At 44.6% G+C, this 23,979-nt stretch overlaps 1 protein-coding gene across 1 annotated transcript in view; it reads right to left on the reverse strand.

The window, feature by feature from the left end:
- Window positions 1-23,979, reverse strand: part of SMS (spermine synthase) — a 49,350-nt gene that overhangs the window by 20,837 nt on the left and 4,534 nt on the right. The window contains exons 2-4 of the mRNA XM_061137448.1: window positions 8,487-8,607; window positions 4,769-4,859; window positions 4,151-4,215 (exon numbers count right to left, since the gene is read on the reverse strand). Coding sequence (XP_060993431.1) covers window positions 4,151-4,215; window positions 4,769-4,859; window positions 8,487-8,607 — 277 coding nt within the window. The remainder of the gene's footprint in view (window positions 1-4,150; window positions 4,216-4,768; window positions 4,860-8,486; window positions 8,608-23,979) is intronic.

Genomic DNA, 23,979 nt, shown 5'->3' on the forward strand with positions numbered 1-23,979 from the left:
CAGGGTCAAGTTCCTGATCTCTTGACACACCTTCACCAGTGGCATCTAGAAGATTCTTGCCTGAACCAATTATTATGAGAATGTCTGTCAACTAATGATTGTCTCAGTCAGTCCTTTTTGTAATTCCTAAGTGTCTTACACAGAGTATACTAGAAACTGCCAGCAGAGGACACTACATGACAGGGAAAACCAGACTTAGAAAGGAGGCTTGGCCAACGAAGAGGAACACAAACAAGGTGAGCTCACCGCACACACAACACAACCACGCGTGAGTTCTAAGTCCGCAAATACAGTGGGGTTCGCAGTAAGCAATCCCCAGGGACCTAAAGTGCTGGGCTACCTCCGACTTGCTCTCCAAAGTCTTTGCTCTCCCTGCTCACTTGTTTCCAAGAATACAGTCTGAACCTGTTACAGGTTAACAAGGCTTTCAATGAAGAAATAACTGCGTGTGTGCTAAGTCTCATCAGTCATGTCCTACTCTGTGCGACCTCATGGACTGTAGCCCACCAGGCTCCTCTGTCCACGGAATTTTCCAGGAAAGAATCCTGGAGTGGGTTGCCATTCCCTTCTCTAGGGGATCTTCCTGACCCAGGGATCGAACCCATCATCTCACATCTCCTGCACTGGCAGGCAGGTTCTTTACCACTAGCGCCATCTGGGAAGCCCCATGAGGAAATACTAATATCTGTCAAGGGCACTGAATTTACAAAGCAAGTTTCCATAAACTATCATTTAATCCCAACTCCTCCTGATTTAACCACTTCTTCACATTCTAGAACAAATGCAGCTGTTGGAATTAGGCAGCTAAGGAATTTTTCTTGTAAAACGTCATTGCCCCGGCAGGACAACCCCCGAGAGCAGGCAAACAGGACTTGGGAGAAGCCTTGGCTGATGAGTGGTGGGGGCATGAGCCCGTGACACAGGATGAAAGCACCAAACATCAACTCAAGGGCTTTCGGGGGAGGAAACCTACCCCTGGGGATTGACAGCCAGCTATAGGCAGTTCCTGAACTCTTGCACAAAACCAATGTAAACAACGTCCATTCTCAATTGCATCAATGGTGCCTTAGGTGCAGGTAGAGCTCTTTATTGCAACACAGTCCTTTTTAAAGAGATCCAAAGAAACAAGGATCTAAAGGATGGCTTCACCTTGATGAATTACTCATTCTATGATACCAGCAGGACCCTGGGGGCTCCTAGGCACAAAAGTCTTTCTGTGTCCCTCCATTTCTTGACTATAGGAAATAAGCTTCCTTCAGCCTCTAGGATCTTCCCTGAGTTCCAGGGAGCAGGTTCAAACACATGCTAATCAGAGAAGGGAGGGGATACTGACACAAAGGTAGAATAGTCAGAAGAAACAATAGGGCAGCCTTGGGGTAGAGTCTCGGTTCCCATCAAGGGATACACACAAGACATCTTTGAGAAGTTTGCAAAGACTGAAATTCTCACCAGGTAGGAGAAATTAAAGGTACGCTGCCCACAGGGGAGTAATCATTTCAGATGTTCCTGAGTCATTCCTTAATGATTCAGTCTCTAACAGTGTCATTCCTCAGACAGCAAAGTGGCACCATTCTTGTCCTTTTGAGGCCAAAAACAAAGGGCCTACAACAAAGTATTCCCAATAGCTTCCTGCCCCCTCCACCCTGATTTTATAAAAAGATGTAAAAACAGTGACAAGAAGAACAAGGCCTATGCTGTGTTTTGAACTGAAATCAGAAGTGTAACTGCACTCTCACTTCAAAAACTCCCACACCACAACCACATAGGAACCAGATTTCATGAGTGCTGAGGCCCATAAACGCATTTCATCTATTCATTCACTCCTAGAAGTAACCCCAATAAAGACCACACTAATAAAAAAAAATCTGGCATTTTGATGTTGGCCAATTCATTATCACCAAACTAAAGACACAGTGGGAACCCATTCAATTCAGATGGATCAATTCAGGAAAGATTAGGAAAACTTTGCAAACAGGAAAAGAGGGAAATTTCAGAAAAGATTGTGGGTGTGGACAAGTTACTTGAGGATGACGAAGGGCCTGAGGATACGTAAACTGAACTTGGGGGATAAATAAGTCTGGCTCCTCTGACAAATTTCAATCAAGCAGCCAAGTTCTATACTACGTCCTGCTCTCTTCACATGCAGTTCCCTGCCTTGTATTCAAGTTGGAGGTTAAACAAATTTCTAATTATTCTACACCTACCCTGGGGCTTTCCTCTGCTGCTGCTGCCGCTGCTAAGTCACTTCAGTCGTGTCCGACTCTGTGTGATCCCATAGACTGCAGCCCACCAGGCTCCCCCGTCCCTGGGATTCTCCAGCAAGAACACTGAAGTGGGTTGCCATTTCCTTCTCCAATGTGTGAAAGTGAAAAGTGAAAGTGAAGTCGCTCAGTTGTGTCTGACTCACTAGTGACTCCATAGACTGCAGCCTACCAGGCTCCTCTGTCCATGGGATTTTCCAGGCAAGAGTACTGGAGTGGGGTGCCATTGCCTTCTCCAGGGGCTTTCCTCTAGGCTGATCAAATTTAGCAAGATGAACCAATAAGTACTTAAACATCCTTAAATAGCCAGTAAGGATTCCTTCTTGTAGAAAATGCCCTGAACTGGAGAAGTCTGTGTTCTGGTCACTTCCAATAGTGATGGTCTGACCTTAATCAAGTCTCTCTGTGTTATTGCATCTATGTATTTGCCTTTATGAGCAAGCTGTTATTGTTGTTCAGTTGCTAAAGTCCTGTCTGGCTCTTTGCAACCCCATGGACTGCAGCATGCCAGACTTCCCTGTCATCATCATCTCCCAGAGCTTGCTCAAACTCATGTCCATCAAGTCGGTAATGACATCCAACCATCTCATCCTCTGTCGTCCCCTTCTCCTCCTGCCTTCAATCTTTCCCAGCATCAGGGTCTTTTCCAATGAGCCGGCTCTTCACATCAGGTGGCCAAAGTACTGGAGCTTCAGGAACATCAGTCCTTCCAATGAATATTCAGGACTGATTACCAGGACTGACTGGTTTGAACTCCTTGCTGTCCAGGGACAGACCCATTTGGGGGGTCTGATAAGGAATCACCCAGGGAGAGCAAGGCCAAACCGCTCAGAATAACTTATTGTGGAGCCATGATTCATTCACATTCTTCATTCCCAGGACCTGTCAGACTCTACTCCTCCCAAAGAATGCCAAAACTGCAGTTCTATCAGAGCTCTTCTAACATCTGACCCCACTAGCACATACGTCTGTGCCGTCCAGCAGAACATTTCTCTGTGCTGTCCAACATGGCAGTCACTAGCCATTAGCCAGTGACAAAAGGTGAGTAAGGAAATGAACTGTTTTCGTTCTTTTTATTAACTTAGTTTTAAACAGACACAGGTGGCATAGTAGCTGCACTCCTCAACGAAAGCTTAATCGTCTTTGTCATCAACTGAAAAGGACCTACTGGGGGTGCTCAAGGTGGGTTGCCTCTGATGTTCTTACAATGTCAATATCATCCTACCTGAAAGCACTGAGGCAAATTTTCTATCCCATCCTGTCAAAATCTCTTAAAACTGCTTAATTCTACTGTGGGGCCCAGAGCTCTGAGGAAAGATAGATGATTTTTTTCTCTTCACTGGACACAGTCAAGGAGGAGTTTTCCAGCTCCTCTTTGAGGTGCCAGTCCCATCTGATTCTCTGCATTACAGTTTCACCCCTCAGGATCACTGTACACTCCTTTCTGCCCCTGTTCCATTTTATCTCACACACACACACACACACACACACACACACACACACAAAGTCTTCTGCCATCAGGGCCATCTACATTAGCCTATCAAGTGGCCAGAAGCAGAAGTTGACTGATCTCTTCCACATCTTACACAGACACTGCTCAGGGACAACAGCACACTGCGATTATGTTATTGATTGTTTTTATTGTTGTTTAGTCATTCAGTCATGTCCAACTCTCTGCAGCCTCACATACTGCCAGGCTCCTCTGTCCACAGGATTCTCCAGGCAAGGATACTGGAGTGGGCTGTCATGCCCTTCAGGGAATCTTCCCCACCCAGGGATCAAACCCACATTTCCTGCATTGGCAGGTAGATTCTTTATCATCTGAGCCACAAAGGAAGCCCATTTTATCAATTAACCCAATATAAAAGAACATTCAGGAGTGGACTTACCGCTTTACCCGCTCAGTACTGTCCTGACTCAATTCTTTCATTCTTTCTTCTACTTTGTTCAAAAGCTGCAATGACAAGAAAAGAAATCGATGGGCTTATCGAACAAGCTGGGTAGAAGAGCTAAATTACAGGCCAGAAGGTCAGTGTCATGTTGACAGAGCTGCTACTCTGGCAGATGTCCAGATACACTTGTCCTCCCCTCAACTCTCCAGCAGCCTGCAGGCCTGGCCCAACTCCATACTCCCCTGTCATCTTCCCCTCCCAGTGCCAACCTCACTTCAGTCTATGGTATCAACAGTATCAAAAGGCATCCTAAGTAATAGGAAAGGGGAAGGCTCAAGGATACTGCAGCTATAATATCCTGGTTAAAGGTTTACATTCCCTCCAGTGCAAAGTCAAGTCATTACTCAGTACTCAAGTGGCCAAGGGAAAGATGAGAACCAGGGTCCTAAAAATCACTTCAGGAATAATTATTTTTCTTCTAAAATCACTTATCTGAAGGCAGCCAAGTTTAAAATTAACTGGGAAGTCAACAATTAGGTGAAAATGATTTTATCTTTGAACTGAGCCGTTTTTGTGATCCTTAAATGCTTGAGTAAATAAAAGTGGAAAACTGACACTATCGACTTCTTTGCCTTGTGCATCGCCGTCGTAACTCTGAAGATCCAGCAACACCAATCCATGCGGGTAAATTCTCAAATTGGCAAAGCTACAGAGGAGAGCATAATTATAAGGTTAGGAACTGTATCATGGCACTCAAAAGAAAAAAGGCACCAACCCAATTAAAAGGCAAAACCACTGCTCTTTTTCCCCTAAATAACATAATTAACCCTGTGGCTTTCTTATTAGAAGCCTCTTCATGGGGGCAGGGAGGACAAACATTTAGGCAACATTTTAGACAGAATCATCAAGTGCTAAGGTTTTCAAACAGGTTATTGGGCCCAGAAAGTGATTCAGCAGGAAGTCCTGTGAATCTGATTTTTAAGAAGGTTCCTCAGCAGTGACTGATCCCTCCTTAAAAGGATGGGAGGGTGGGGCAGAGCAAACTCAGGTCTCCCAATTACCCTCGGAGTTCAAAACAGAGCCAAAACAGAGCCGTGTTTTTCTGACTGCACACAGGTGGTGGCTACATTCATTAAGTTAGTGGCCTACAAGTCAGATCCAGCCCTTGGCATGTTTTGTAAAGCATGCAGATTAAATATGGTTCTTACATTTTTAAAGAGTTGTTTAAGAAAAAAAAGGAGTATGTGACAGGGACCTTATGTAGCTCCTTACGGGAAAAGCTTTAACCTCTAATTCAGTGTGTCTGACCAGCTTTTTCGTGAAATAAAAATAGTGTATCACACATGTATAAGAATTATCTGAATAAACTTTTCCTTCAATTAGACATGTATATTTGTATATATGCAGATATGTATGTGCACATCTGATATAAAATCACTTCTTTTTTAAAATATTTATTTGGTTACGCCAGTCTTAGTTGGGGCATGAGGGATCTAGTTCCCTGACTGGTGATCAAATCGGCTCCCTGCATTGGGAGCAAGGAGTCTTAGCCATAGAACCATCAGGGAAGTTCTAAAATCACTTATCTTCCTATAAGATGTGGTTAAAGAAACATTTGAATAATAATACTAAATAAGATGAAGAATTCTGTTCAGAGAATACAAGCAGTGTGCTTGGATTAAAAAAGATAAACACAACTAGTTAATTTTCACCTTCAGTCCTTAAATGGCCTCAAAATCAAGTTCAGGCCAGGGGCACCACTAACTCATGTACACCTGAACTAGCTGATCACGCCCCCTCCCAATCTGCCACACAAAGGAGAGGAGCTAGGAGTCAAAGAACGATAGAGAAATGCCACCTCTTAACCAGCTAGGTGGTTCTAGCACAGAATCCTCCACCAGAGAACCACAGGAACATGGAGATGCTGGAAGGTGGGGACAAGCACTGACCTCATCTGATTAAAAGCAAAAATAATGAAAGAGGAAAAGTTGCAAGGGGGTGGGGGGGAAATGGAGACCAAAAAAAAGGTGACTGAGGACCAAGACCTTTGGCAGCATGGGGATGGGTCCCAGCTGAGCAAGTGACAGAAGAGGAAGATCAATGTGGAAACAAGTCTTTAAGCACGTTAGTGACTTCCCTGATGGTCTAGTGGTTGGGACTCTGTGCTCCCACTGCAGGGGGTCCAGGGTCCATCCCTGGTCAGGGAACTAAGAGCCGGCAAGCTGCATGGCAAGGCCAAGGAAAAAAGTAAACTAAGCATGTTAATTTCTCTTTTCTCTGTTTTCAGAAGCAATTTCCAACAGCTCTTATCACTCAAAAACTCCCTTCCAGGAAGAATTCTAAGTCTTCTAGAAAACTGGGATTGGTGTCTAGGGTAGAAGATTCAAGAACTGAAGTAGAATTGTTGGCCCTGTCCAACCCCAAAGGTCCTCCTTAGGAGGTGGTAGGAGATGCAAGGGGCTTCCCTGGTGGCTTTGCAGAAAAGAATCTGCCTGCCAATGTGGGAAATGCAGGTTCCATCCCCCGATTGGAAAGATGCCCTAGAGAAGGAAACAGCAACCCACTCTAGTATTCTTGCCTGGGAAATTTCATGGACAGGGGAGCCTGGCAGGCTACATACAGTCCACGGGGTTGCAAAGAGGCGCACAACTGAGCGACTACACAACAACAGGAGATTCAAGGCTTCAGCTGGATTAGAGGAGGAACCTGACAAGGTGGCAGAGAGGTAAGGTCTGACTTGCTGCAGTCCCCAAGTTACAGACCAGAGCTAGGACAGGGAGAGAGGGGGGCAGGGAGAAAGGAGAAGAGAGGCTAGAGGGTGTAAGGCCAGCTGCAGACCTCTGCTTCCAGGAGACTTGCCAGTAACTGGGCGAGGACGGAGGCAATGGAGGGTCTGGGTCACCCTTGAGAGGAAATCACTTTAGATACATTGGAGGGACTACTCTGTGCATATATAGGGATTTGCTATGCAGTCAGAAATACTTGGGGCTTGAGGGCACAGGGGTTAAGGTTTCTTTGAGAGGTGTAGATAAGTTCACAGGGAAGAACTATGTAGACTTACAAAAAGAATAATGGAGCTCAAAAGTACAAATTTCCTTCACCTCCTTTGGAGCCTCTGTAAGATGGGGCGGGGGGTTCTTTTAGTTAGAAAAACAAGGGGAAGAATGTGGGACATTAATGAAACCTTGTAGAATTCTAGGACTTAGTTTCCATTGGGAGAAAAGAACGAAAGCCATCAAAAATACACAGGAGTTCATGTTTTAAAATTAACAGTGCAAATTACTAAGACTCTTAACAGTTTTAGACTCTAGAAGATACTACATAGACTTAGGGAAATACACAGAACTCACTGCACCAGTATCTTCTGTTATCAGTCATTTCTTTTTTCTTTTTAACTTGGCTGTGCCGGGTCTTAGTTGCAGCAAGCAGGATCTTTTTAGCCGCAGCATACAGGCTCTTAGGTACAGCATGCAGGATCCAGTTACCCGACCAGGGATGGAACCCGGGCAGCCCCACATTGGGAGCACAGTGTCCCAACCGCTGGACCACCAGGGAAGTCCCCTGTTCTCAGTCATTTCTTAATTTAGGTTTCCTTCCCTAGTCTCAGGTTGACTTTCATTTCCATACTGATCAGAGAAAAAGTCTAGATAGATCATCTATAAAGTCTTAAGGAGAAAACAAAACCCAAAATCTTAAACTCCTAGACGCCCCCAGCTTCCTATCAAGCTCTTTGCAGAGTTTTTCATCCTGCATTTGACTACAGTCTGCATTAACTGATAACCACTTATTACACTGCTACTCACAGTGGGGTCAACTGACCCACAGCATCAACATCCTCTGAGAGGAGCTTGTCAGAAATACTATTTGGGGTGCGGCCCCAGACCTGCTGCAGCAGAAACTCTCAGAGTGGAGCACAGCATATCTGGATCATGGCCTGCTGGTTCACACTGCTTATGCTGCTGGAGGCTTCTGAGTCGGGCACACAGAATCACCTGAGGGTCTTTAGAGAAACAGCAACACCCAGTGGCCTTAATCTCTGGGGGGAGTGCCTGGGCGTGGGATTCTATGATGATGATTCTATTGGGAAGCTAGAAGCACTGGATTCTAGTCTCCTCCTCAAAGATGTCAAAGGAGGAAAAGAAAAAAATTCTGGATGCCTCCCACCACCACTCTTTACACACACACACACACACACACATACACACACACACACACACACAAACACACACACACAGCTAAAGCGCTCAATCTGGATGTCCCCCACCACCAGTCTTTACATACACACACAGCTGAAGCACTCAGATCCGAATAGGAGCAATCACGGTCACCTCACCTGCCATTTTTGTTTATGTATGTCGCCAAATAGCCATGGTCCTGCCAGGTGTGCACTGACTCTGTCATCCCCTGCTCCTGGAAAATGGACTGGAGGCCTTTCAGAATGGTCTCACCATCAGCTGGAGAACAGGGGGAGAAGGCAAGATGGTCAGCTGAAACATTGAGAAGCAAAGCACAGTTTGATGAACCAACTTTTGAGAAACCCCGAACAGAGCTATGGGCATCACTTATCCCCTTTGTCATGAGCTAGAACTTGCTCAACCCCATAGGGAGAGGCTGCAGATTACCAGGTAACACAGTAAGAATGGCAACACCAACCACAGAACAGCTGTGCCAAAAATGCAGACAGATAATTCAGCCAACTAGAAATAGCATAACAAAATATTCAGCCTAGCCAGAAATCAAACAAAAACACGATAAAAGACATTCCACTTTAGGTGAAATAAACTTAATGAGGATCTAGAGTACTAGAAAAGGGTTTCCATCCACTGTTGATGGGTATCATACATGACTTCAAAACTTCTGACTCTGTATTCCAGGTGTTCTGCAATAAGGATGCCTTGTTTTTTATTATTGGGGGAAAAAAAGAAATAGCACCACTCAGTAACCTATTTTTAATTGGTAGAAACTGAAAAATTCAATATGCTACAACCTGCTAGGCATTCTGATGCCCCTCTCTCCCATCCCACCCGCTATCCCCCAACCCCCACCAAAGAGGAGCTCAGGTCAAGGACTGAGGTCAAGGTTATAGAAATTGCATTAACCTCTGCAGGTTTACTTGAATCCAGAATCTTCACAAACATCCAACAGTATGATACTTAGATGAAAAGCAAAATGCAATGAATTCTCTAGTTGTATCTGCCAAAGTACTCATTCCTTGAGAAGGTTAAGGATAAAGAACCACAATAAGACAAAAGGAATTACTCTGTACTGTCCCATGAGCCCACCACAGGCTGATGCTTTTTCCACATGAAGGAAAAGAGGGCAGGCTGAGAAGCGTCAAAACAAAGCACCCCTGTGACTTAAACCAAGAGCAAAAAGAAAAAAAAAAAAAAAAAACGGAAAATCCACAGTTGACCACAGTGTGGTTTCACAAGAAAATTACACTAGAATTCCTTCCATAAACCAAGGAGTGCCAAAATGGACTGGAAGAATTCCTTCAATCTACACAGAGTTGATCTCCAATGACATTTGGAACTAGGCCCCCCAACACCTTCCAGCACACAGTCAGAATAAGGGCTACAAACTAGGTTCAGAGCCCACACTGGGCAGCAGATATGTCTTATTCTGGCCTATGCAGACATTTTTAAGTTAACTGGCGTCTGAAAACCAGGTGATTTCATCTATTCCCACTGTTGGGGGTAGAAAAGTGGCCTCCCAAAATATGTGGCCACATTCTAACCCTCAGAACTTGGGAGTGCAACCTGATCTGGAAAAGGGTTTTTGCAGATGTAGTAGTTAATTTAAAGATGCCGAGATGGATGATCTTCAAGTATCCAGGGAGCTCCTAATTCCAGTAAGTCCTTATCAGAGACTGAAGCCTGGAAGACACAGGGAGGAGGAGCAGGAGCAGGTGAAGTCTGGGAGAGACTGGCAATGTGATGGCCACCAGCCAAGAACATGCAGAGCACCAGAAGTTGCAAGAGGCCAGTGAGGACTCACCCCTAGACCCCTTAGGGGAGCGTGGCCCTGCTGATGCTCTGCTTTCAGACTCTAGCCTCCAAACTTGGGAGAGAATAGGCTTCTCTAGCTTGAAGTTACCAGTTTGTAGTACTTTGTTACAACAGCCCTGGCCAACTAATACACCCACCAAAATACAGATTTTAACTTTGCTTAAAAAAACAAAAGCAAATGCAGTAGCAAAGATGGCAGCAAAGGAGTGATTTCTTTCATCTTCTCCATTTCCAAACACAGAACAATTAGGGTAGGACTGCCAAACCTCACGGACAACATTTAGAACAAAACTGAACGACAGGCTGTGTGTATGCCTAGATAGCACACCGTGAGTAGGGAGAGACAAGCAATCCCCGCCCAAAAACCTGTACGATACCAATAAGTGTGAGAGGAGCAAGTGGGCACAGCAAAGGGACTGCAAACCCCTCATAAAAATACCAACAGGAGTTCACCCCAAAGGGAGGGGCCCCCTGCTTTCAGAGGGTGCCGCCTGGCAGGCCATGGGGCCCGGGGTCGGGTCAGGGAGTGTGGGGGTAGCCGAGCCCTGGGCTCAGCCAAATGACCTGAGGTCCCTTCGGGAAGGGGCCTTGGCTCCCACATCAGGAAGGGACCCCTGGAGCGGCATCCACACTGCCCCACCCGAGCACAAGCACTGGCCGATGCGAGAGGCGACCTCCTAGCCCATGTAAGGCTCCCTCATTCCCAGCAAAACTGTGTTTGGGAAACTCATTTGACAAAAAAATAATCTAGCTGGCTTTACTATTCTGAAAGTGGCTTCAGGAAGTTAAAAGAGGAAAGCTTGAATTTTATCCCCCAGAACCATGGTTTTAAGACTGAATTTGGCCCCTGGAAAAAAAAATTCAATTTCAAACTTGATGCAAACATGTGATCCTGTTCTTTTGGGGTCTGAGAAGCCGGGGGTGGGGGGTCAGGCCACCGTGGAAGTGACCGAGCTGTGGGGTGGTGAAGACAAGTGCGCCCGGCAGTACTTGAACTGTGACTAGGAAAGCCACTATGCAATTATTCAATCCCTCCTTGGCCAGAACAGATGTTTTCTGTTTTGAAAGTGTATAAAACAAATCATCACTCCCTGTAAACGGCCTCAGGCCCAAATTCAGTTGGCACATTCCACAACTGAACCCAAACCCCCCATGATGGTGGAGGGGGCCACGCCGGCAGGGCCAGCCTGCGGGTCACTGGCCAGGCTGTGTGCTGAACAAGAGTCCCGGGGCTGAGTTGGAGCAAACTCTATCCCCTGGGTAGGAAAAGGGGGTGTCTTTGTCTGGTACACACAAAGCCCTTGACTGCTAGCCAAGCCCAGCGTGGCGACCATCCTAGCAGAAAGGCAGAGGGGGCTAACCTCCAGCCAGGTTGCAAATTGAAGAAAACACATTACAAAAGAGATCCAATTTAGTGTTCTTGTATTTCTATACTGTGGGCTTATTTCCCAATTCAGTAAAAATACCCTAGGTCTGAATGACCTGACAGTCGCCGCTGCCTAGATCCTGTGGCCATCAAGTGTGCTGGCCTTGCCAGGGACACGGGGATCAGGCCATTTTGTCCACTGTTCACCTCATGTCATATTCACCTTCCTCCAGACCTGGGGGCTCCCTTGTCAGCCAAGATGCTCCCAGCCCTTGGAGAAGACTCCAGAAAGCAGAGCTGGAGCTGAAACACCTACCTAGGATCTCTTTTCCAGAGCCAAGTTCTTAGAATGAAAACTGGAAGTCAAAGAAATGAGTTCCAATAGCCTTAACGAGGTGGCCTCCTTGGTCCTCTTGATCTCAAGTGCTCAATAAATGTTTTGTGGGTCAAATGAAAAATTCATTTGGCTAAATTAATCATCCTATTTTTGTATCTTGTTGGAACACCCAGACCAGTAGTTTCCATAATCCTAGCTGTGCATTATAACCACCAGGGGAATTATAAAACTTCTGATGCCACATCCTACACCGATTATAGAAAACTTTGAGGGTGGGACCCAGGCATCACACTTTTAAAGCTCCCTGGGAAATTCCAATGTGCGGCCATATTTGACAACCACTGATCTAAACCACTAGATACAAAAAGGAAAACCAAACTCCCCACTATCTCCAAACTAACCACACTCAAGTCACCAAAAGGTTCTATCAGATAGAAATAAATCCTCAACAATAACAGGGGGCCTGAAAAAAGTCCAAACTCCCTGCTAGCTATAGCCACAGGTTATAGCTACAGCCAATGCTCTGTAATTAATTATCCAATTTCAACCTCTATGCCTGTCTAGTAAGGAACATGTAACATGACCAAACAAAATGTACTTGCTGTAACAGAGTTACTCAACTTGGGTTGAAAATATGATGTGAATGATTACCCAAATTTGGGAATACAAGACAGCAATGTCATAAATGCCTACAAATCAGAAAATGCAAAAATAGATTCAATGATAAAAGAAATATAAGCACACCAGACTCAAGTCGACATGGTAATCCAAACTAGGCTAATAAAAATGTTGTTTGGCACAAGTTCTTAGAAAACTCTGCCCAAGCAAGAATGATGTGTAACTAGCGAAGCACTCAGACAGAGCCTTCCACAGTGCTCAGCAACACAGCGACCTGTCCCAGGGCAAAATGTGTCCTTTGTCCAACGGGCAACTCAATGTCCTCATTTCCAGACCACTGCCCACTTTGTGTGTGTTTATTCAACAAGAACTTAAGAGGAATCAACTTGGAGGTCTGGTCCAAATTAAATACACCACTATCAAAAGAAGGCCAGGGAAGAGTAGGTTTCATCTCCCTGCCTCATTTTGTCCCAGAGACCCATTTATAGGCCTCTCTCGGGAGAATGAACCTCACTACTCTTACCCTGACCGAATCCCAAATCTGTATATCCAGCTGGAACCTTCTTCCCACCCGAATGCTCACCACACTGTCCTGATCTGGAATCAAAACCCAGCTCAGACTTCCCTACTCCTTCCCACCAATGGTTAATAACCCTGCCACTTAAGATTGCCTGAACCAACCCCCCAGCTTCTCCCCCAAGTCCCCCACCAGAGCCTCTCTGCACCACTCAAACTCACTGGTCAGGACAGCCCTCACTTACACACCTCATTTCTTCAAATGTTAAAAAAGGAGACGACCCTTCACAGGGTCCCTATAAGGACCCTGCACCGATGTTCGATCCCTCAAAATCAGGCACTGCCATTTAATCATTGATCCATAAGGTGGGCAGGCCTGTGGACATAAGTTAAGTACATCAGCCATGTACTTACATCAGCCAAGCTTACTAGCCTAAATAGAAGAGAGAGTCCTGCCAACGAAATCCTACGACACTTGGTGCCCTGGCAAAAAGGCAGGGAAATATGCTCTGGTTAGAGTTCCACTTCTTCAGCTTTAAGAGGCTAAGATACGGTAACCTCCTTAACTAAGTGAATTCCATTAGAGAGGCTGGCCTCAGAAAATAAGCAATTCTCACACGTTTAGGAAAACTCTGGACTCTACCCCGTGACCGTGACTTGCACCTTTAAGTCTTTTCTGACTTCAAATACTTCAACTAAGAAAATTCTGGACCTCAAGTGTGAGGGCTTTAAGCTGCACAACGCCCAGTCTCTGCCTCTGTGGGGCCACCACCCTGCCACAACCCCACTAGTCCCCTCTGCATAATTAGGCTGCATTCCTTTCTGCTCGCCCACATTTAAGCAGCACCTGGTTTATAAAAATCAGGACCGCCCCGCCCCCCAACTTTATTGTCTCCTAGATCTCTCCCACAAAGCTCGAGTAATTTAAGCTTCAAGAGGTTGTTAATTATTTCCATGGTTGCACCATGCCCAAGAGGTGAGGCCCCAAACCCAGCCTCCTTCCTTTCCACCTCCCACTCCCCAGACTCTGGAATTTCCAGAGCTCCCTTCCCTCCCTGATACCTGGTATCAGGCGCCCTCTGATCAACCTCCTCCACACACATCCAGGTCAGAGAGCCCACCCCTACTCCCACCTCCTCTTTTCAGACATCTGCACTCTCTCTGTGGGAAGATGGCCCTGAAGCTGTTGGCAGATCTGTTTGCAGCTCCCCACAAGAGGAAGCATAAAGGCAGGTATCCTTTCCAAACCCGAGACTCTGATGTGTCAGAGAACCTAAGAGCCAGGCTTGGGCTGTGCAGTTGACCAGCTTTCTGGTCTTCTTGACAGACCCCTAAAAGAGGGAGCAAAGGAAAAGGGACTCCAAATACGGTTGGAAATCAGTCAAGTATCTGCTTTAAAAGTATCCTCATCTTCACAGTGGTGTGTTCGCAGGACCATATGCTTTGGTCACAACTCAAAACTGGACACTAAAGTTTACTCTATGTAAAATATACCATGTTAAAAAAAAAATCTTCCAGAGTTACCAACCCCACTGGCATAACCACTCTGAGAACAACAAAATAGCATGAGCATTCCTCATGGGCCCCGTTCCACCCCAGCTGACAGCCTAAGGGGTCAAGAACAACATCCTTTGAACACACACTGAATATGCTAGATTTAAAAAAAAAGAATATTGTGAGGCAGAAGCAACAAGGCCACATTACTGAAATTAAACGATAAACAGATGTCTTCATAAGTTTATCAAAAACACACTTAAAGTTATATTTTTCAAAAATTTAATTTTAACAATGGGTCTGTGTATCAGAAGACATCTCAGACATTAAAAAACCTAATTCATTTCCAGGGATTAAAGTGAAGGTCAAGCAGGTGCTTCCTCGGTCTGTCTGAGGTTCAACAACTTGGTCATATAGTCCCCCTTTGTAACAGCTGCAGGATGATTAATCTCATCACACAAAACCCACGCCAACAGGAATGTTCAAAGCAGCATGACTCACAGTCAAAAAGTGAAAACACCCAACAGCCCATCAAGTTATAAATGAATAAGCAAAGTGTGATACTATCTACACCGTGGACAATTATTTTGCCACAGAAGGAATGCAATATTGACATAAGCTACAACACATGCTAAGCGGAAGAGGCCAGGCACAAAGGACCACACATTGTATGATTCCATTTATATGAAATGGCCAGAAAAAGCAAATCCCTAGAGACAAAAAGCAAATTCGTGGCTGCCAGGCCCTGGCATATATGGATCTAGAAGGAATGAATGGAGTGATGGCAAAGGGGCATAGGGTTTCTTCCTGGAGTGACGAGAATGTTCTAAAATTGTGGTTATGGTCGCACAACTTGGAATATAATAAAAAAACCACTGAACTTTAATTAAGCAATTGTATGAGTCATATCTCTCAGTAAAGTGGTCCAAAAACATTCAAACAAACAAACAGCAATTTTATCCTCTCAGTTACTGGGGAGTAATCAAGGCAGCAAACTTCCAGAAGCCAGTTTCTACCCTTCAATCAACCGTAAGACAGGCCCCAGAGACTTCCCTGGCAGTCCACTGGTTAAGACTTCAAGCTTCCACTACAGGGGGTGCCGGATCAATCCCTGGTCAGGGAATTAAGATCCTGCAAGCCACTCAGCCAAAGGAAAAGAAAAAGAAAAAAAACAGGCACCAGTTCAAAGGGGTCGCAAGGGGTGGTCTTCTGTACCCATCCCCACCAATCCCCAACCTCATCATTTAGCATGTGTTTGAAGGGCTGCCTCATGTAGATGCTGTCTGAGTCCTTGGAGATGGTTTCCTGCCACTAACACGTGTCTGCAGCCCACGTCAGTGCCTTGGGTTTGATCACAGCATTGAAGTTCAGTTATGAATACTGTACTGTATATTTGAAAGCTGCTGGGAGAGTGGACCTGAAAAGTTCTCATCACAAGGGAAGTAATCTGTAATTATGTGTGCTTATGGATGTTAAGCAGATATTGGGCAATCATTTTGCAATATTTCCACTTATTGAATCATTACCTGAAATGTTCTGTCAATTATAACTGCCTCAATAAAAAAATAAATAAATCCCAGCATCAGGGTGGGGCTGCAGAATTCTGAAAGGGACAATGACATCAACACTTTGGGCATATTTTCAGAGCACAGTTTCGGATATACACAGAGAAGAAAAACTACATCAGGAAAAAATTACTCATGACAGTAAGCAAAGGACCTATTGAAGTTGAACTGACAGCCATACAACACAGAAATAACACCCTAGCTCTTTTCATGCAAACGTATGTTAAGGAAAACCATATGGGACTGTTTACAGTCCCAGCCACAATGACTATTTCTTAAAACTCACACTGTGGTGCACTCAGGATACTGTCAACGCGTTGCTAATTGCTTCACCACCCGGCCTCCCCTTTCCCACCGCAGGAGCAGTGAAAAGGGCACCTCCCACAGCCGTGTGGGCCCCCAGCACCTACTGGGGAGGTGGCAGGAGCCTGGCTCTACTTTAAAATAACAGCAACTCAGAAACAATCTCCTTAAGAAGCTAGAGGAGGATTTAAAAAAAGAGTAATCTATGAGACACAACTGTCATCCCTCTACACTCTGGAACCAGAACACTAATAGTAATACCAGAGTGTAGCTCTTCTTCCTGGCACGGCCGTTTCCCTGAAGACTAGGAGACTTCTCAAAGCACAGCCAACACCCACAAGCCTCAGTGGGCAAAGGGAGGGGGACCTCCCGCCCCAGAGGTGGCACGTGGCTCCGACTCTCCCGTCCTCACATCCTGACTGAGCCCACGTGGGAGGCTAAAACCAAGACTTATAAAATGAAGCAGAGAAAAGGGAGATTAGGCCAAAGCCTGGCTTTCCTTGGGTGGTGGGGGAGCTGACACTTTTTGTTCATGGCCACGAGGTGCTGAACATCAAGCCGCTTGCCCTCTCCTGGGAGCCGCTGGAGAAACGCTATGGCCCTGGCTTTCAGGGGAGAAGGAAGGCAACCGGCCTGGAGGTGTGGAGGAGACTAAGGGAAGATCATCAGCTCAGAGGACTCGGGCACAATAAACCCTCTCGGAGGGCCAGGCTCACCCTGACAGACAGGAAGGGGAAGTTCAAGGGAGCTAAAGCAGGCCCAGCAGCACCCCCAAAAGGACAAGCAGGTGGCAAGAGGGGAAGGAGTTTAGAGGACAGAAGACCCGAGGCACCTGCCCCAGGAGGACAGAGCAGCTCCTACGATACTTTAGTTCAACACTGCTGTCCACCGCGGGGCATGGAGGGGTTCAGCCACCGCCTGCCACCTCCCCCTCACCTCCCAGAGCGGCAGGAGGGCACATGACAGGCTGACCCAAGGAGGCATGGCCTTCGGCTCCACTCAGAAGGAGAACAAGATTTCTTTCCCAAAGTAGAAAAGCTAGGACTTTTTTTTTAAGTCCAGGAAGGATGAAGTAAGTTTTCCAATCACTTAAACAATATGAATATCCAGCTTTCTTCCCACTAACTTTAGGTGGGCAGGCTCTCTCTCAGCTCAGACCTATTATGAAAAACATGTATGTTGCTATAAAAAAAATGCTACGGTTTCTGCCAGAGTTTCTATGCTAGGCTGCAAATCAACCATGAAATACGATTTCCGGAGATAAAGCAGTTTGGACTTTGTGAACTCGGATGTCAAAAATCACATTCATGTCAGAAATGCCCCGAGGCAGCCCGGGCACCCCCCCTTGCTCTGGCTTTGGCTAGGCCACACTCAGCCAAGTCGACACCCAAGTCTGCCCGCCTCAGAAGGGCCCAGGAGGTGCCTGCAAAGTGAGTGCGGCTGGAGAATGGCACAACAACAAAGAGGGCACGGGGAGGGGCACGTGCTACGACAGATGGCGAGGCACCTGGGACCTGTACGTGCACATTTTCCAGACGCCTCTGAAGCTGGCTTAGATGTCTAAAGGCAGCGGTGAGCAGGCTTGCTCTGTGAAGGGCCACACAGAAATGACGACAGGCTCTGCAGGCTGAGTTGGGTCCTGTCACAAACACCTGTATGCGACTGATTTACTGCCCTTTAAAACGGCAGAGGAAACTCCCTGGTAGTCCAGTGGTTAGGACTAGGCACTTTCACTGCCAAAGGCCTGGGTTCAATCCCTGGTTTGGGAACTAAGATCCCACAAGCCTTTGCAGCGTTGCTGGAAATTAAAAAAATAAAAAGGCAGAAATCATTCTGAGTTGGAGTTTGGTACAAAAAGATGCCAGAAGGGCAGGATTTGCTCCAAGGGCCTTAGTTTGCTGACCCCAAGTCTGAGATTTTTTCCAACTCTAAATTCTTAAACAACAAGCATGGGGATGCTCAGCTGTAATTCAACAAGCTGAATTTCCAGAAATGACATTCTAGAATTAGAGACTGGAATAATCTGAGGGACATTTTCTACATTTAACTTAGCAACTTACTAAATATGGAAAAAAAATAACAGCTAATAACCTGCATAACTAAGAACCCTGCATTTTAAGGAAAACATAAAAGTTACATTAGTAACTAATAGGAATAGCCTCACACTAGAGAGTTAAGAATATTTGAAAGTACCAGCCTTCATTTTAAAGTCTCAAATCACGAAGCTATGCTCCCACTTCAAGAACTTAGAAAAAGCAAAAAATAAACCCAAAGCAACCATGTTGATGTATGGCAGAAACCAACACAATATTGTGATTATCCTTCAGTTAAAAATAAATTAAAAAAACCCAAAGCAAGCAGAGGAAGGGAACAGGATAACAGCAGAAATCGATGAAACTGAAAGCAAAAAACTATAGAGAAATCAGTGAAGCAAAAAACTGCTTCTTTGAAAAGGTCAATAAAATTGACAAACTCTAACAAGACTGATGGGAAAAAAAAACAGATTACCAGTATTAGGAACCAAAGAACTATCATTCCAAATGCTGCAAATACCAGAAGGATAATAAGGGACTCCTACAAACAACTATAAACACATAAATTTGACAATTTAAGGAAATGAACTAATTCCTCAAAAAACACAAACCACAACCAATATGAAACAGGTAATCTGAACAGCCCTATAACTTAAGGAAATTGAACTTGAAATTTTAAAATTCCAAATAAAAGAAATCTTGAGGCCCAGATAGTTTCACTAGAGAATTCTACTACACATTTAAAGAATTAAACAGCAATTCTACATAATCTCTTACTGAAAATAAAAAAGGAGAAAACACTTCCAAATTCATTTTATGAAGCCATTATCCTAACAGCAAAACAAGACAAAGTTAGCCCCAAAAGAGAAACCTACAGACCAGACCAATACCCCTCGTGAATAGAAACACAAAAATCTTTAACAAATTCTTTAATTCCTTAATTAATTTAACAATATAGGAAAATTATTATGTACCATGACCAAATGTGGTTTACTCCAGGTATACAAGTTCAATACTTTTTTAAAAAATCAATTTGATGTACCATATTAATAAACTAAGGAAGACAATAAAAACACATGGTATTAACTGATGAGGAAAAGTATGATATACTTCAACACCCATTCAAAATAAAAGCTCCCAGAAAATAAGAACAGAGGGGCATGTCCACAACTTGATAAGGAGTAATCTACAAAAAACCTACAACTGGCATCGTAGTTAACGTTAATGGACAGAATGCTATCAGGAAGGAGGCAAGAATGTCAGCTCTCACTGCTGCCATTCAACAAAGTACCGAAAGTGCAGCCAGCTCAATAAGGCCAAGGCATCAAGATGGACTCACAGTGACAGAGCTATTAAGTTAAGTGGTAAAGCTGGGATCCAAAGTCAAGCAACTGGGCTCCAAAGATCCAGTGCCTTTAATCTCAGCCCAGTGTTGTCCCCTTTAGTTATATATGGGACGAGAATAAGCCATTTGCCTCACATACCAACACATCAACAGTGGTTATCTACTTGTCATAAGATCAGAGATCTGGGTTTTTCCCCATTTTCCCTACACCTTGTAGGTAGTCTAAAATGAGCACATAACTTAAAACGAAAACACCTAAAAAGACAAATGTATAAACCATTACTTGAACAGCTTTGGCAGTTTCTTCAAGGAAAGCCATATCCTCTATGCAAAGAAAAAAAAAATATGCATGCAAACTCTATTAATAATTTAACATTCGCAAAATGCTTTCTTTTTAAATGACCTATCATATTCCAAACAGAAAAATTGATGTTAAGCTCTTTTTCTCTCCAACCTAGACAGACCCCATTTAGGAACATCAAACACTTGGGACTGACAGGCCCACCACTCTTCCTACAACCCTAGAACTAACTGGGCCACTTAGCTATAGCATTAAACAGTTCAAAAAGTCAGTGTTAAACCCCTACTGTTTTCCCAAGTGTGATCCACGGCACTGGGTCTAAGAAAAGGGGTCCCATTAGTCAGTCACAGGATGTAATGCACAGCATGGTGACTATGCATTGGTGACTAGAGTTAACACCATACCGCATATTTGCAAGTTACCAAGAAGAGATGTTAAAGTTCTCACCAGAGGAAAAAATAATTTTCAAATTATGTATGGTGCCAGATGTTAACTAGACTCACTGCAGTGATCATTTTGCAATACATACACATATCAGATTATGACGCTGTACACTGCAACGAATACAATGCTATGTGTCAACACACCTCAATAAAAAAAGAGAAAGGGCCCCATGTTGAACCCAGTTTGAGATCTCTTTTAATATTTTCTAGAAATTCAGAATGCCCATTATCCTATCAGTACTGCTTGACCACTGTGATCTGCATTTGGTGTTAAATGTAACAGTAGCCTAGAAACTACTCAGGAGTCTCACAGGAGAAATTTCCATTCCAGGGGAAAAGAGAGTCATGCAACAGAAACCCATGGAAGTGTTATCTTAAAAATCAAAATGGCTTCTTAAACTTCTGCTTTAGTAACTTAGAGCGGTCCTTTAAGCAGACCAACCTTCAAATCACATGCCAACCCTTTATTTTCTGCCTATTCTTTTGCCAGCAAAACTTTCCTTATCTTTCAGTAAGTGAAATTCACACCTCTTTATAACTGATCTTCTTTACCCACTGGCAGAATTTCAAAGTGCTCAGCGCTAAGTATTGCAATTAGTGTGAAGTGTTTTATGTATCGCTTGACACTCTTCCAAATATTTTACTGGACATCCCATCCAACAACACAATGTGTGGGATTCTGGTATCATTGGTGCCTTTATGCAAAGGGTGAAATTAAGGTACATGGGAAACTACCCAGAGGGTCAAGTCAGCTCAGGATCCCAGAATATGCTACTGGATCTTACCAGCTCCTTTTGACTCTGCAACTTAGTGCATAAATATCTTTCATCACAAGTACAGCCACTAGTTCAGGGGCTCTTTCCAGAACACAAGCGACATCGTCAGTTTAACGAAATGCAAGCCCACCACAACTTAGGGCTGCAGAGTTGTCTTTTTCCTGGGGTCTGGAAAAGTGCCTAGCTGTAAGGGTTTAAAAGAGCATTTGTGCAATGGTTTACATACTTGGTTTGCAGAATTCAATTGAGGAGGTTTCCCGACTTTTCAAAAGAACTGAGCCTGTAATTAAACTACCATGAAATGGTGGTTGGAGCCACAGCGCACACCAGCAGGTTTAGGTTACAACTGCAGTGAAATGGTGGATTAAAACGCCCGAATATGCGTGACTCCAAAAACTAAACTCAATAATAGCTTTCTTGAACACGTTTCTAAACAGATGCTCAACCACAATCCAGTAACTTTCAAACTAATCCCTACCTGCCAAGGGTTACTATAACCACGGTGGTCTCAATTCAAATTACAAAGTCCATAATTCCAAATCTTTCCATGGTCCCAAGTTCAACACCAAAAGCTCTAACTTTTCAAAGTTTTCAGAGACCACAGCACTTCAGGCTACCTCCCAAGAAGGTAGGGAAGGCCTTCAAAGAAAACCATCTGCATTATACAATTAAGAGGATACAAAGAGGGACTTCCCTGGCAGGCCAATGCTTAAGACCCTGCACTTCCATTGCAGGGGGTGGGGGTTCGATCCCCAGTCAGGAAACTAAGATCCCACGTGCTGCATAGGTTAGCCAAAAAAACCAAACAAACATAAAAACAAATAGAAGACAAAGAAGATTCCAAAGTGGTAACTCCTCCACTGCAAAATGAAACCAGCTTTCCCCCACAAAAATAAAACAAAAAACCCACAAGACAAACCATCTACCAGTTGGTTATCAAACTGTAAAACACTTTTTAAGAAACCACCACCTGCAGAGCTTCAGATTACTTGGGAAAAAAAAAAACCTCTTGTTAGCTGGGGTGGGGATTATTCCTAATACCTGGATTATGGAGTCAATTTCTTCAACAGCTATCATCCTTTCCAAAGCATCTAAAACAACTAGAGAACTACCAAGTAAGAACTAGATGAGGATTTTTTTATATAAAGCAAAAGTATTAGCAATTTTACCATATGCTACCTCTGGAGGCATAAAGATATGGGTATAGTTTCAGAACTGTACTTGAAAAAACCATTAAGGTTTACACAATCTTTACATGGCAAGCTCACAAGATGAATTCCGAGCAATGTGCAATTATTCAGCCTGGGGTCAAATAGAGCACCATCAGAGCTCTTAAGAGTCTTGCAGAGTTGGGAGTGAAGAGCATGCCAAACGAAGGCTGACTCCGAGGAGAGACCTCCCCAGGCAGACTAGAAAACATTCACAAAGACAATTAAGGTATGAGAGAATACCTACGTAACACAGAAAATACCTTCCCTGGGGCTGTTAGAAAATTAATTCTCAGTCCAGGTGCTATGTGGAAGCACAAGGAGTGTGAGACTCAAGTGTGTGTTGGGTGAGGATACAGAATGGGTAGAAACGGACCTTCAGGGACCCTGCAAGTGCTGATAAGGAGTCTCAAGTCATTCTGTAGCGTGATGAGGAGTCAAAGGAGGGCTTTGAAATGGGAAAAGGGACAGGGATCTGTCGACCGAGCCCTTTCCCAACAAGGGAGACAAGTTGAGAGATTGTGGCCAAGAACAGTAGCCAGGGAAAAGGTGAGCAAGGAATTTGAGAGGGTAGCAGGTACAATCCACAGGACTTAAAGACGTGGATGGGCACGGTTTCTGGTACAAGGGGTTTTTTGTTTTTAGTGAGGATCCTATTACTGTGTGATGGTTCTCATACTTAATCAGCATCAGAATTGCTGGGAGGAAAGCTGGTTAAAAATGTAAATTTCCAGGTACTACCCAGCCCTCAAAGACTGTGATTCATGTCAGTCTAGCGTGGGGCCTGTGAATGCCTTTTCCCCACTCAGCAGCCGCCCCAAGTTTCATTGTTAAAGCAGGGGTGTGGGTGTGGGTGGTGTCATGGTGGCGGATAAAGTGTAATGGGACAAAGATAATGATAATGCTGAAGGGGTAGGGAGAAAGCTTTTTCTACTCTTGAACAAAAAAGAACAAAAAAGCCAGATGCAATCAAAACTGGTTTAAGTTTTATGCTTATAGTTATAGCTACTGAAAATACACAAAGATGATATGTTTCCACCAGAAAGCAGCTCAGTAAACACATGCAAGAGCAGGAGCTTGGTGGAGGTCGATGGTTCAGGAACTCAGGGAGGGAGGGTCACCTGAAGCCACAGGCTTTGCTGGGTACCAAGTGCTAACCGACCTCAGTGCAAACCTCAGGGGAAGGTAAGGCCCATCCTCCACCCCGCCGGCCCCGTGGAGACTTCCAAAAAGAACCAGGGAAATTTTGCTAATGATTTGCCACCCAGATCACAACTTGGTTAGAACTTACACTGGGGATTCTCTACCTCAGCACCACAGATATGACGGCTTGGCAATGCTGTGCACTGTAGTATGTTTAGCAGCATCCTTGGCCTACTAGATGCTGATAGCACCTCACCGAACTGAGGAAACATAGTGATAAATGGGTGGAGGGGAAAGCAGGGGACACGGCCACTGAGAAGCACTGCCTTAACTCAGAGGCTTCACAGCTGTGGAATGAACAAAAAGGCCT

The sequence above is a fragment of the Dama dama genome, chromosome X (genome assembly GCF_033118175.1).
Source record: "Dama dama isolate Ldn47 chromosome X, ASM3311817v1, whole genome shotgun sequence".
NCBI classification, from domain to species: domain Eukaryota; kingdom Metazoa; phylum Chordata; class Mammalia; order Artiodactyla; family Cervidae; genus Dama; species Dama dama.